We start from the raw sequence: 16,272 nt of genomic DNA, 5'->3' as shown, positions 1-16,272 counted from the left end.
TGCTAGCATTTTCAAACATGCTCAGAAAAACTAGTTTCCTGTTAAGTATTCATTAAGACAACGACATAGCAGAAAGTGCTGTCAGACTATTTCAAGACTTAGATTTTTAGAGGTTACTGTTTCTAATTCATTCAAAATTATTAACTTATCCAGTTAGGGTTTGTTTGATTTTTGGTTGGCCAAGAGATTTTTTTCCCTGGAAAAAAATTCGCTGAAGTGGCCATTCGGAGATTTGGGAGTTCGTTGTTTATTGGTGGATGAAGAGGCATTCGATGAAGACATTTTTCAATAAATTTTATCTTATAATGTTTTCACTTCCGGTAATGATGTTTATAGGCAGATAAATGGGGTGGTATTGGGGGCAATGATGGCACTCAATTATGCCAATATTTTTATGACATGCTGGAAAAAGGAATTTATTTATTAATCAAGTTTTTTAAATATATAGTAACATATAAGCATTACATAGATGATTTATTTATTGTATGGAAAGGTTGCTGAAGAAGTGCTTTTAGATTTTGTAACATATTTGAATAATGTCTCAGAATATTTAAAATTTACTTACAAAAATAGGGAAAGAGAGTATTGATTTTTTTGGATTTAAGGGTTTATAAATTTGACAGTAGGTTAAAAGTGAAGATTTATAAAAAAGAAGTGCAGAGTAATGGATATCTCCACTACAGTAGTATGCACAATGTAAGTTTAAAAAGAAACATGGTAAAAGGGTAGTTTCTTAGGTTAAGTAACCTAACAGAAGATTCACATTTTTTAACCCAGAATTTGAGGCATTAAAACAAGATTTTGTGAACGGGGCTATCCAAAAGACGTGATGAATAGCATAATGAATGAGGTCATAAATGAGAGAATATCTATCGGTAGAGCTCCCCTTAGAAGAGAAGAAGCACAATTAAAGCCAAAAGATTATTTAACAGCTTGTGTTTTAGAAAATTCAGTGGATGAGGTTGCTATTATGAAAGCAGTGAAAAATAATTGGAGGTTCTTAATGAATTTCCCAGGGTTAAAAGTATTATAGGGGAGAATAATGTTTTTGTGTCTGAAAGGGGTAAAAATTTAAAAGAGCATTTTTATAAAAATGCCCTTTGGGGATGAGCATGGGGATGAAACAAATATAGGGATGTTTAAGTGTATGAAATGTAATTTTTGTAAATATATACATGAAGGTGATAAAATTAAAGTAGATGCTAGAAATTATGAGATAAAATTGTTATGTGAATTTACCTGTAAATCAAAGTATGTTGTTTGTGTTTGGCATTCTATATTGGGAGAACGGTTAGAGAATTTTGTAGAATGATTTATGAGCATTTAAGAACAGTAGAACCTTTTGATTTAAGTAATGCTTTGGCAGGACATGTAAAGCAAAAAAAACTATAATGAAATGGATAAAGGGTGTTTTAAATTTTCTGTGATTGATCAGGCAAAGAATTATGATTTTAAACTGGAAGCCGAAGATGAGTTAGATTGGAAAGAATATTGTTGGCAGTTAAGATTAAACGCCTGTAGTTCGCCTGGAATAAATGATAGGGAGAACTATAAGGTAGTTTTGAAAAGGAAAGGGTTAACTCATTAACAGCTTGAAGTCATGTGATTTTAAAAGTGTATTTATTTGGTCCCTTAATTATTAATAACTTGATCTGATGAGGTTCTATGTAAGGAATGAAAGCGTTTACCAGTTACTTTTATGTTTGCTTGCTAATAAATTTTGGACATTTGTGAAGACAGTTCATGTATTTTTTATTTAGCTTATTTCAACAGTTACTTACACCTTGCTTGTAATGCAGCATTTTTATCCAGTTGCACAAGTCGCATCTATTGACTGAAATTAATAAAGTCTGAATGGTGATAAAAGTACTGCCAGTGGCACTGTGTCAGTAGTCATTAAAATGGCTGAAAACTTCATAAAGCAAATATTGTACTACTGCACAGGCTGATCTTTGTCCCAAATACATCAGTGGTTGTCACTGGCTGACTTAAAATCATAGTGTTCTGGTTTAACTTATTTATTAATTGCTGAGACTGGCCCTCTCCTGCTGTACTCATTTTGCCTCATATTTATTTTAAGATACAGTGGCATCACCGTGTCTCAAACTGAACATCTGATATCAGCTACTGTGGTTACCAAGAAAATAACCAGGCATTGCAGACTTTTATTTCTTTTGTTGTTATCCTTTGTATTTTTAAAGAAGGCTTTTCATTAATGTTGAGTATATTTTTATGGTATTCCAATAAGTCAGTTTCAGATGCTCTGTTTGTTCCCAGCCACCCAAACAATTCGTAAGCCTACATGTTTCTTAATACATTCACTTATTTTCTTATTGAATAAGTAAGCTTCCAGCTTACTTCAAGGATCTTGCTTGCGTAGAGCCATGTACACAGTTCCAGATCCCCGTTATATGCTTTATGTTCCCTACCTTATATACTTATTGTGCATTTGTTTAATTTTGTCAGCTAGCACAGATGATTAAAGATCTGAGTCCTTGTTTCCTGTAGTCAAGAGTACAGTGTTTGATTCCTTCCACCTCCATTTGCCTTCATGTGACTGTGGACAGGTCAGTTAACAGATACTACTCCTGAGTTGTCCTTTGAAAGGGACACTTTTTCCAGTGGGCTTATCTGGTTAATAAATACATAAAATAACATTCTGCTTATGTGCATTGTTTCACCCCCTCCCATGACCAATAATAATTCCATATTGTGTTGTCTGGTAGGGTCAACATTCCAGTATCTTTGATGAGGACAACTGTCTTCATTTTTCCCTCAGTCAACATTTCTGTGAAATCTTCTTCCAGCGATATATCTCTGTGGTAGGAAATCATTGTTAAACAAGCATAAATTCCTAATAATTATTGTAGCCTGACAACCCTACCTATTCCCCAACCCATGTATTCTGTGAAAGTTTTGTTCTAAAAATATAATGCATATAAGATTTCTTCCGAAGTATATTCCAGTCTTAAGAATGTTCACATCTCTCAGCTGTACAACCCATCCAGATATTGCTTAGATCATAGTTAAGAATTTTAATAGCTGATGAATTAAATTAACATTAAACTCACAACTGCACCTCACAGTACCAGAAACACACTCTCTAGAACTGCTTAACGAGTTGCAATGTGTCTTGTTTTCATTCTACATCCAGTATAAAGTTTACAGTAAAGTAAGAACCCGTTCACATTTTAGCATTGCTTTGAATCCCTACAGGTGACCAGAAGATGGCGCCAATGATCCAATTTTCACTTCTTTGTGTGTGTGTTTTTTTTTTGTTTTTTTTTTTGGTGACATTTAAAAGTGTATTATAGAGGCAATACACAAGGAAATCCAGCATAACTGATTTCTTTATAAAGTCATCACTCAGGTTAGCAGTACAAAATTAACTGTTTGTGATTTATCAAAATGTCCTTGACATTTCCATATATTTTGTTGTGTCCCTCAAAAGAGCATTTGATTTAGATATGCAAGAAATAAAAACAACATACAAAATTCCACAACAGGACTGGATAACTTTACAGAGTATTCTGTCATATTCGCAAGATTTAAGTTGAATAATTAACAATTCTTCATTTAAAAAATACCTAAATTTACGAAATACATATATGAAATTATATATATAATGACTTTGACATGGGAAATAGTATTTCAAAATAAACTATAAAACAACACCCAAAACCTCATATTGGAAATATATAACAAAATGACACTCAATACAGTTAACTGAAGATATTAAAACAAATATCTTATTATCAATAAAATATACATCCTTTATACAATACTGGAAAGTTTTTAATTGGAAATGCCTGCACAGAGCATTCTTAACCCCAGACAGAATCAGTAAAATTAGTTCTTCCATAAAAGGAATATGTTGGAGATGTGAGCAAGTACACAATGCAGATTGGAACCACATTTTCTTTGATTGTGTTAAAATTAAGCCATTTTGGAATGGTATTAATAACTTTTTACAAGCTTTATTTAATGAATCATTTTATTTAACTAAAGCTCTTCTATTATTAAATGTGAATGAAGGTCCTCATTTGAATAGGTCAAACATGTATCTAGTATGGACTATACTTGCAATTTCAAGGAAGTGTATAACAAGAAGATGGAATACAAACACAATACCAACTTTGGAAGACTTCTACAGCTTACTGAAGACCACATCATTATTGGAAATTAAAATTAAAGAACTAACAATTTATCCAAAGCCATTTATCAACAACCCTTGGGGAAAAGTCTTATCACTGATTGACACTATACAATAATTGATCAGACACTCTGATAATGAATTGGACATACTTATAAAGTAACTGTATACATTAAGATCTGTTATAATGTTAGGCTAATGTAAATAGCGTACATAGTTATTTAAGATGTTATGTATAAATACTATGGAATTCATTCAAATGTATTTGAAAAATAAAAAAAAATTTGAGAAAAAAAAAGCATTTGATTTTTAGTAAATTACTGAGGTTTGCAGTTAGTCAATAAACCCTGAGATTATAATTTCAGGCTTCGTATTGTTCAGGCAATGAATGTGGATGGAAAATCTCTGGCTCTATTTTATTTTTAAGTAAATTACGGTCATATTTCAAAAATTGACCCCAAGTTCACCCATTATTGTTGACATTGTCAAGAACTCCTGAGAAAAAAGTTGAGAGATATGTGTTTTCTCTCACTTGCTCACTCTCTCTTTCTGCCTTTCTTTTTCTCATACTCTCTGGCTGTCTCGCTCTCTCTCGCTCTCTCTCACACACAAGCACACACACACACACACACACACACACACACACACACACACACACACACACACACACACACACACACACACACACACACACACACAAACACACACATAAAACTGCAATTACTTTTTTATTTTTTTCCACATCAGTTAATGAAAGAGAAAGTAAAACAGCAAGTCCTTCTAACTGTTGTTGCTGTAGTTACTTTTGCTACTTGAGTTTTTTTAAAGCATGTGCTGCCCAATATCTAAAAAAACAATATTACAAGGCAATACATTAAATACATGAAAGGCACATTTCTAAAATGTGTGATTAAATGACAACTAGTCTTATGTACAGGCCTACAGAGACTAAAGCTGACTGAACAAACAAACCAAAACATCAAGTCAATAATTCTTTCTAAAACCCAGTTTAAAATGTACAGTTCAGTTTCTGTTTTATGTTCAAGGGTAGTAAATGAAATCCTTTAAGTGTGATTACAGGAAAATCTGTATTAATTCCAAAATTGCTGTATCTCAGAGTATTCCTAGTTCTGGAGTTAATATATTTCTGTACACCGTAGAAGTAACAGGAGAGTTGTTGTTGTTGTTTTGTCTTTCGGCTTTTCCCACTTAGGGGTCACCACAGAGGAACTCCGGTCCGCTAATAATTGGCAGTAGATTTTTACGTGCCAAGTTGCCAGCCCTGATGCACAACCTTCAATGAAGGTATGTCCATTTACGCATGTCTCCACACAGAAGACGCTCTAACTGAGAATCGAACAGGACAACGTTTTACTGTGAGGCGACAATGCTACCGCAGCACCACCACCGCAGTTAGAAGTAACAGGAGAATAAAGAGTTATAGCCCCCCCCCCCACATAAGGGGGAAGGTGAGATTGCCTCCCTGCAAAAAAAAAAAAAAACTTTTTTATGTGTAACTGATTTTCACAAGTTGTTGTGGTCTTACAAGGATTGTCCTTAGTTTTTAGGGTTTCAGGACTTGCACTGAAGAGTCTCAGAATTTCAATGGGCACTGACAGCACAGTGAAGGAATAAAAAAAAAATCACTTCATCACAAAATTCTCAGAAACCATCATACCAGCATTTTAAAACCATAACTACTAAAACTGATACAGCTGCTGTATTTGTGGTTTTAAGATGCTGATATGACACTTTCTGACAATGTGAGTCAAGAAATGGAAAACGTAAAATAAATATCTCAACAATGCTTCTTAAAGCCCTAATGTGCACTGAATTTCAAAACATTTTAAAATCTTAATTTGTAACATACACACAAAAAAACCCCCAGGAAATTCCAACAAATAAAAGGGTAACACAGGCAAAATACACAGTAAAGCAGGCATAAAGGAATCAACATCCAAGCCACAATACATTTAACTACCACATCCACCAACACACACACACACACACACACACACACACACACACACACACACACACACACACATAAGAATTACTGTTAGATTACCTTTCATATGCTGCAATTTCCTCTTGTTTTGTTCACTTTCTGCAAACACTAAGTAGGAATCCTACATTCTGGAAACATAAGTAAATAATTTAAATGTGCTATTGGCTGTTACAAATCATCTCTGGAAAATACGAACCAAAACCTTTTTGCTATGAAAATCACTGGAATGTTTGATTGGGCTATTTGGAACTCCTAAGGGTCTAAATGAAGAAGAGATTTGCTTGCCTTCTGTCATATTGTTTTCTTCCTCCTTCCCAGATTCATGGCCATAACTTTTCAGATGGGTAAGACTGATTGTGCCAGTTGTGGAATCCAGAATTTAGATAAATATCTTTAAGATCCCCCATGAGACCTAAATGTCAAGATGTTGAGGAGCAAAACTGCCAAAAACTAATGTCTGAACCACAGAAGAGTGTAAAATCAAACTGTTAGTGTTCCCTGCACCCCGATGTGGGAGGCAAGCAGACCTCCTCCATGACTGGTTGCACCTCCCTCATCTTCATATCCACACTCCCCTAGTTTTTAATGCCATCGGCATGGAACCAAAGACTTTTTTAATTAATATAATGCAGTTTATCTAGCATGAGAGACAGTGTTAAGGATAAGAAGTTCATTATATTATTTATTGGGAAAAAGTGTCCAAATGCAGGAGCTGTCATTAGAGATTTGTAAGAATGTGGGAGAATGAATTCCTCCCAGAAAGTTATTATTGCATCGTCATCCTTACAGTTTTATATGTATCATGTTTTTGAGATGCAGATGTCAGTGCTTCAGTTTATTTGGAATGCTATGATTTTATCTCCTGAGTTTGTTTAATAAATCAGTGCTGTACTGAAACAGTGTAAATTTTGACCAGTGTCTTTGCAATTTATATATAGGTGCCTTTGCTAAGTCTACCTGCATAATCTAAAACTTGCTTTCTGTTTTGCAGTTTTTTATGCAAGTGGTGGAGCACAAAGGTAGTGTGGAAGTGGGCCGTGTCAGTGTTGCTGACAGTGATGAGCATGGATCACCTAACTGGCGAGTAAAATATACGATTATTGGTGGAGATCCAGATAAAGAATTTACTATTCAAACTGATCCTGAAACCAACGAGGGAGTTTTATATGTAATCAAGGTATGGCATTCTAACATAAAAATGACAGATATTCCTTGAGCAGGATCAGTGCAATACATGACAGCATTTTGGATTATCCATCTTTGTTCTCTTTGTTTCCTAGTCAGGCTTGTCATTGCTGTATTTCTGTCCCTGTAACACGACTGTTAATCTTGCTCCAATATTCAGTGGAGCCTCGGTAGGTGTGTGAAGTCCCCTTGCATTGCCAGATATTCTCTGAGCTTTTTGGTTCTTCTCATCATTGTTAATGCTACTTACTGTATAGTAAGCACTAACAAAATTGCATTTGTGTGGTGCTCCATGTTTCTCTACAACTTATTGTTTTTTTGCAGATCTTGAAACAAAAGTGAAGAGTCGTGTTGCTGTGTAATTTTAGTAAGCTGCTAACCGTTTTACTTACTCACTGTACTACCTGTAATTTTTCACTGTTTTAACTCCTATAAAGAAACGATAAAAGGGAGGGCCAATAAAAACTAAGAAGGATAAGGATGGCGTGATTAACAAAGTCAAATCATGAAACGACGTAGCCAAGCAAATTAATAAAAATGTAAATCCACCAGTTCTGCTAGTGCTAATCAAATCAGGTATGGGAAGTTGTTAACAAAAGTACTAAGATTCTGTTTTCAGACTTCACTGCTATCAAAAGATAGGAGCATAGAGTAACACCTTTGTAGGTATTTGTGTTCCTTTCTCCTGCGATCATACGTCATGCAAGAATTATTATGTTAGATGAACCCAGCACATCAACACCATTTTACCAGGATATACCCATTATTTCTCCAACTATCCTGGCCCTTGAATCATGTAATATATTAAAAGAAACTACAACAAAGACAGCAGTCTGACAATGAGAATATTTCTTCACAGTCTTCAGGCTCACTTTCAGATGACACGTCTTTTAAAGATAATTTACATTTTATGGATTTTTTTCTTCATTTGCTTTAATTGACATTCCTCATCTCCAAATAAGAGATATAGGAAAAATTATGATGCTGACAAACTCGGATTGGGCAATGCTACCAATGCTTGATACTTTCCAGGATGTTTTGGATGCAAATAGCTGTTGTACAGTCCCACAAGTACCAAGGCAAAAAAACTTGGTTGCCCAAATGATGCTAGTCACCTTTAGACCTTACATTAAAACTGTCTAAACAAAATGGTAAGGCTGTCCCTCTTACATCGTTATCATGTGGTACTACATAAATCTGGTAAAAAAGTGTACACATATATTACAGTAGCTGATAGGGCACTAAATTATTTAGCTTGCATAGCTGCATATCAGAATTAAATTTTAGAGCAAATCCAGAATACATTATAATTTATTCTAAGCAATTTTGCTATCAATAGAAACATGAGTGTCTAAAGAAGATAAAATTGGAGGTCACTCACTGAAATTGACTTAGGATACTTTAGATGCATCATTAAGGGCAGCTGTGTCATAGGTTGTTTTGAGAAGTTTGTCATAACTTAAAACAAAATGTCGTATAATGAAGATTTTAAATTTAGGCTATTTAACGCACCAATGACACATTTTTTTTATTTTGGTCAGACAGCTAATGGTATTATTCATCATCTTCTTTCGGCTGTTCCTGTTAGGGGTCACCACAGTGGATCATCTGTTTCCATTTCTTCCTGTCCTCTGCATCTTGCTCTGTCACACCAACCACCTGCATGTCCTCTCTCACCACATCCATAAACATTATCTTAGGCCTTCCTCTTTTCCTGTTACCTGGTAGCTTCATCCTTAGCATCTTTTTCCCAACATACTCAGCATCCCTCCTCAGAACATGTCCAAACCAATGTAATCTTGCCTCTCTGGCTTTGTCTCCAAACCTTCCAACCTGGGCTGACCCTATAATATACTTATTCCTAATCCTGTCCACCCTCGTCACACCCAGTGCAAATCTTAACATCTTTAACTCTGCTACATCCAGCTCAGACTCCTGCCTTTTTGTCAATGCCACTGTCTCCAACCCATATAACATAGCTGGTCTCACTACCCTCTTGCAGACCTTCCCTTTCACCCTTACTGGTACTCATCTGTCACAAATCACTCCTGACACTTTTCTCCACCCACTCCATTCTGCCTGTACTCTCTTCTTCACCTCTCTTCCACACTCACTGTTACTCTGAACTATTGATCCCAAGTATTTAAACTCATCCACCTTCACCACCTCTACTCCTTGCATCCTCACCATTCCTCTATCCTCCCTCTCATTCACACACATATATTCTGTCTTAGTCCTGCTGACCTTCATTCCTCTTCTCTCTAGAGCATATCTCCATCTCCAGGGTCTCCTCCACCTGTTCCCTACTCTCACTACAGATCACAATGTCATCTGCAAACATCATAGTCCACAGCGACTCCTGACTGATCTCGTCTGTCAACCTGTCCATCACCATTGCAAATAAGAAAGGGCTCAGAGCTGAACCTTGATGTAACCCCACCTCCACCTTAAACGCATCCTTCACTCCCACTGCAGACCTCACCACTGTCACACTACACTCATACATATCCTGTACCACTCTTACATACTTCTCTGACACTCCTGACTTCCTCATACAATACCACAACGCCTCTCTAGGCACCCTGTCATATGCTTTCTCTAAGTCTGCAAAAATACAATGCAACTCCTTCTGACCTTCTCTGTACTTCTCCATCAACACTCTTAGAGCAAACATCCCATCTGTAGTGCTCTTTCCCAGCATGAAACCATACTGCTGATCACTAATCATCACGTCCCTTCTTAACCTAGCTTCCACTACTCTTTACCATAACTTCATGCTGTGACTGATCAGTTTAATCCCTCTGTAGTTACTATAGCTCTACACATCACCTTTATTCTTAAAAATCGGTACCAAAACATTTTTCTCTATTCCTCAGGCATCCTTTCACTTTCCAAGATTTCATTAAACAATCTGGTTAAAAACTCCACTGCCATTTCACCAAAACACCTCCATGCTTCCACAGGTATGTCATCTGGGCCAACAGCCTTTCCATTCATCATCCTCTTCATAGCTATCCTTACTTCCTCCTTGCTAATCCATTGTACTTCATGATTCACTATCCCCATATCATCCAACCTTCTCTCCCTCTCATTCTCTTCATTCATTAACCGCTCAAAGTATTCTTTCCATCTCCTCAACACACTCTCCTCACTTGTGAGTATGTTCCCCTCATTATCCTTTATCACCTTTACCTGCTGCACATCTTTCCTAGCTCGGTCCCTCTGTCTAGCCAGTCGGTCCTTTTTTCCCTCCTTAGTGTCCAACCTTTCATACAACTCTTCATATGCCTTATCCTTAGCCTTCGCCACCTCTCTCTTTGCCATGCACCTCATCTCCTTATACTCCTGTCTACTTTCTTCATCTGTCTGACAATCCCACTTCTTTGCCAACCTCTTTCTCTGTGTACTCTCCTGTACTTTCTCATTCCACCACCATGTCTCCTTGTCATCCTTCCTCTATCCAGATGTCATACCAAGCACCTTTCTAGCCGTCTCCCTTACTAGCTCTGCTGTAGTTACCCAGCTATTTGGTAACTCTTCACTGCCACCCAGTGCCTGTCTTAACTCATCCCTGAACTCCACCTCACAATTATCCTTTTTCATTTTCCCCCATTTGATCCTTGGTGCTGCCCTCACACTCCTCCTCCTCTTCTTGAGTACCAACGTCATCCTACAAACCACTATCCTATGCTACCTAACGACACTTTCTCCAGTCACTACTTTACAGTCTCCAATCTCCTTCAGACTGGCCCTTCTACATAAGATATAATCCACCTGTGTGCATCTTCCTCCACTCTTGTATGCCAACCTATGCTCCTCTTGTTAAAATAATATTTCACCACAGCCATGTCCATCCTTTCAAAAAATCCACTACCATCTGACCTTCTGCATTCCTTTGTTTAACACCATACCTACCCATCACTTCCTCATCACCTCTGTTCCCTTCACCAACATGCCCATTGAAATCTGCTCCAATCACCACTCTCTCACCCTTGGGTACAGTCATCACCACTTCATCCAACTCACTCCAAAATTTTCCTTTCTCATCCAACGCACACCCAACTTGTGGAGCATATGCACTAACAACATTCATCATTACATCATCAATTTCCAGCTTCATAAACAGCACTTTATCCGACACTCTTTTCACCTCCAAAACACTCTTAGCATAATGTTCCCTCAGGATAACTCCTACACCATTTCTCCTTCCATCTACACCATGATAAAACAATTTGAACCCACCTGTGATCCACCTAGTCTTACTCCCCTTCCATCTGGTCTCTTGCACACACAATATACCAACCTTCCTTCTGTCCATCATAGCAGCTAGCTCTCTCCCTATACCAGTCATACTGCCAACATTCAAAGTTCCGACCCTCACTACCACAGTCCTAGCCTTTCTCCTCTTTTCCTGCCTTCGGCCATGCCTTTCGCCTCTTCTCCTTCTTCGGCCAACAATAACCCAATTTCCGCCAGCACCCTTTTAGCTATCAATACTGGTGGCAGTCGTTGTTAACCCGGGCCTTGACCGATCCGATATGGAAATATTTACTGCTGTCCGCATGAATTATTTGGTGAAGTTTTACGCCGGATGCCCGCAACCCTCCCCATTTATCCGGGCTTGGGACCGGCATAAAGAGATGCACTGGCTTGCGCATCCCCAGTGGCTGGGTTAGCTAATGGTATTATTGTAGGCTTAGAGAAGAAGGCTGCATGAGACAGTATAAAGGCAAACAAATCAATTACAAATCAAATTTATCAGCGACAGGCAGTAACCAGAAACCTTCAAGATAACTGCATCCTGCTTTCTAATTTATTCAATCCCTGGTACCTACAGAAAGAAAAATCTATGTAGCAAGAGATACCTACAAAACAATGGGCTTTATAAACAGTACAGCAGGGTTTTATAAGAGAATGTGTTCATAAACCACAAATGCAGCTTGTTCCAGAGGTACCACCTTACTATCTATGACACATTTCATGGCTAATGGACCAGTTATTGAGAAAAAGGCAATAGCTAGGTACCTCCAGTCATTTTCAAGGGTTTTACTTCAAACTCTTTCTAATTGCTAAAAAAAAAAAAAAAAAAAAAAAAAGTACAAGACCTCCAAACCAGCTCTTGCTTTAACAGACTGAATAAGTTTGGAAATGCCAGATCACTTGAAATGGATTCTATTTCCCTTCATAGAACCAAAAATTTACATGGTAACCCTAGGTATGGATCAAAGGATTATAGGATCATAGGAGGTTACTAGGCTAATGACCCAGGGGCCTTACAAGCCTAGCTAAGTATAACCTGTGTTTGCAAAGGTGTCTGGTTCAAGCAGACACTAACATTAGCACCTAACCCCTGTCCAAGAGGGACACAGGTGGAACCCCTGGAGTGAATTTCTGGCTACTCATCCAATCGACAAATTGCGCTTAAATAGGTCCAATGAGGGGCTTTGGTTAACATGAATAGAAATATTGTTCCAAAGGTGGGGCAGCCTCTATGAGACATATCTATCTCTCCAGCAAGTTCTGTTGATGCCATATACCAGGTTAAGGTCCTTTGAGTGAGCGACTCCTGTGTCATTTGACTTGTGAATGTGCAACAGTTCCAGTAAGACTGGGTCAGAGACTACGCTATATACAAGGCATAGGTCATCTCTAAACACTCTGTATGACACAGAGTAAAGTGACAATGATTTCAGTCTGTCCACATAAGACAGATCCTGATGACTCTGAATTTTCTTTGTAAGGAACGTTTGTGATCTCTCCAATTGCTGCAGGTAATTTGGAAAGGAACATACCAAAGAGAGCATTGTATCTGTTACTGGCCTGATGAGGGAAGAGTACAGGGGAGTTATAACCTCTTTTTTTCTGGAGGCAATGCCCTTACTTATGAGATGAGCAATATAAAATGCCCTTCTTACCACTGTGGAGACATGGTGATTGAAATTAAGGTTGCTGTCAACCTGTGTGCTCAGATCTGTCACCACTGACTGTGTGCCTAGGGTATTGCTATTTATGTGGTAGTTTGCAGGAACATCACTCTTGCCGAAGGGGATGATAGTGCATTTTCTTTGCATTAAGTTTAAGACCATGACTTTGGCACCAGTCATTAGTTTGCATAAGACTTTCTTGCAGGATGTTAACATCACTAGGGGCTTCAGTGATCACTCGCAGTTTGCAGTCATAAGCAAACTTTGTCAGCCACTGTCCTTTAGTTTTAGCCTGTACTTTGGAGAAGTAGATTCTGAACAGTAGGGTCCCAGAACCGATCCCTGTGGAATACCACTGGTTAAGGGTCTGCTGGAGGAGGTGGAGTCCCCTATTTTGACTGTATGAGTTCTATCAGTGAGCCAAATTGCAGCCTACCTGACAGTATATGGGTTGATACCCACCTTGGTGAGTTATCAATGATGCCTGAGTGGGGGATTGTGTCAAAGGCCTTGGCTAAGTCTAGGTAGGCTGTATGTACAGATTTGCCCTCATCTAGGGCATTGGTGACTCTCTTCAAGAAATCCACCAAGTTTAACAGGCATGATCTCCCCTTGACAAAGCCAAACTGGGTGGGGTTGAGCATTTAGAGATTTCCTATATCTTTGTTAATAAGGTCCATGATGATCTGTTCCATGGCCTTGTAGATAAGGCTGGTCAGGCTAATGGATTTATAGTTCCTAGGGTCCATGGATGCACCCCCCTTTGTGCAAAGGGATGATGGTAGCTGTTTTCTATTCTGCTGAGATGAAGCCGGTGCTTAGGCTATGATTGAAAAGCATGCTCAATGGTGATGCTAATTCTTGTTTTAACCCATGTAGAGCACAGCCCGGGATGTTGTCAGGTCCCATAGAGGCTGTGTTTTTTGCCTTGGAGAGGGCATTTAAGACCTGCTCCTTGGAGATACTAGGTGGGGGAATAGGTGTTAGGGATGCTTTGGAGTATATGTGGTGGGGACAGGGGAGAGAAGTTTTCACTGAACCTGTCAGCCAGCAGGTTTGTTATTTCCACAGGTTTTGTATATGTAATACCATTAACTATGAGTTCAGTGCAAATCTGGGCTTTACCTTTGAGGTTTTGGATGTAACTGAAGAACGCCTTGTGGTTGTCCTTAGGGAAGCTAATTTGGATTTGTAGTTCGCTTTGGAGGACTTCAGCGGGAGTCTTATTTGCCTGTTTAAGTTGAGAAGGGAGTGTTTCCAGTTTTGAGACCATTCCTTCCTACTATTAGACAACAATTTCTTTCTTCTATTGTATGGCCTGTTAATGGCAGTTGTCCACCAGGCAGGTTTGTTTTTCCTTGAAGGTCTTGTTTTGGTTCTATCAGGTATGGCACAGTCAATACAATTGTATAGGTGCTTCAGTGCGTAGAGGCTATGAAGCTATTTATGCCATCACATAAGAGGTTGTAAGTGACCCTGGAGAAGTTTTTTAGTCTAGTTCTTGCTAAGGGGGGGGGGGGGGTCTTGTGTTATAGTTACTTCTAGCGGGACTAATTTGTGGTCAGATATCACCAAGGATGGCCACACACTGCCTGTGGTGCAGCGGTCCCTCATGTTGGTGAGTACCAGGTCCAGGATGTTTCAGCCCCTTGTGGGTATGTCAGCTAGTTGCCAGAACATTGGAGTTAACAAAGTTCAAGAACCTTTGGGCAAGTGAGTTAGAACACATATAATTTACCCAATCTATGGATGGGTAATTAAAGTCACCTAAAACCAGGGTGTTTGGTTGTATCTTAATTGACTGAAGTAGATCCAAGTAGGCTGAGTGGATGTCTTGATTCATGGAGGGGGTCCTATAGCTAGCAATGACCTGAAGATGGGGCTTACCTACAGTCAATTAAGGAAATTATGCTGTTTAACCAATCTAGAGGTGTATTTATCTTTAACTAATATTGATACACCACCTCCTTTAGTTCTCATGCCTTCCTATTCGGATTAAATCATCTCACAGTAAGTACCTCAGATTCCAGATTACTCAGCATCACATTCGGTTTTAATGTATTTCATTTAGACTGTCTGAAGTTCCAGAGCATTTATTTATACATCTCAGAAAATAAAATATAACCATTAGCCTTTTCTAGGCTATTGCATAATAAGTGCAAAGACATGGAAACTGTTGCTGTAGTGCTATAGCACATAAACAAAACAGCTTCCTGTACCCGTCTCTACAAAAAAAAAAGAAGAAAATCATCCATGACTGTTAACCTATGTAACTTTTTGAGGAGGTCATACATTCAATAATTATGAAGGTTTTCCTATCCATGACAAACCAGAATACAATAACTCCTAACAGAATTCTTTAAACAAGACATTGCAGCAAAATAGTTTCTGATATCTCTTCAGATATGTTTTCTTGTAGTCTCCTGGTATTTCATCCAACGCTACACATGAGGAAATGACAATAACATCTCAAGTATTTTTAAACTGGTCTACAGATCCACTGAACAGGATTTTTTCCTATAAATGAAGAAATAATTCCTATGGCAGGCAGATGACAGGCATACCTACAGTAATGATCTAATTTCCTCCAATGAGAATTCAACATCTAATGCTTGTACACCACCAGAAGTAAATGTTGCTGTTAAATTAAGTCTTAAGTTTCTTAAACACTAATTTTAGATGGTTGTTTTAATCACATTATTTCCTTTTTAAGTATTTAAATGCATATTTGATTTATAATTTAGTCTAAAGAAGTAGTATATTACTGTAAACAATGATAGAGCTTACTCTTTTAAAAACGTGATGCCTATTAATTGGCACTTGTGAAGACATTTTTCATTTTATTTTTTTAGTCAATAACAGCTGTATAGTCTTTATTGGATCTTCTTTTCTGTATGTTTAGAATTTCAAATACGCTGTTCTAGACATCTTGTTCTAGAGGAGTTTGTATAACCATGTACCTTTGCCCTTTCATTCTGGTGAATATGTACAGTTCTCAGGGA

At 37.9% G+C, this 16,272-nt stretch overlaps 1 protein-coding gene across 1 annotated transcript in view; it reads left to right on the top strand.

The window, feature by feature from the left end:
* The window catches only part of CDH15 (cadherin 15), a 394,116-nt gene that overhangs the window by 195,778 nt on the left and 182,066 nt on the right, over positions 1–16,272 (top strand). Inside the window, exon 7 of the mRNA XM_044081834.1 lies at positions 7,153–7,338. Within this exon, the coding sequence (XP_043937769.1) occupies positions 7,153–7,338 (186 nt within the window). The remainder of the gene's footprint in view (positions 1–7,152; positions 7,339–16,272) is intronic.

This window comes from Protopterus annectens, chromosome 8.part1 (assembly GCF_019279795.1).
Source record: "Protopterus annectens isolate FY-2018-M chromosome 8.part1, PAN1.0, whole genome shotgun sequence".
Classification (NCBI taxonomy): Eukaryota; Metazoa; Chordata; order Ceratodontiformes; family Protopteridae; genus Protopterus; species Protopterus annectens.
The sequence above is the reverse complement of the archived record's forward strand: the minus strand, read 5'-3'. Positions and strand labels throughout refer to the sequence as shown.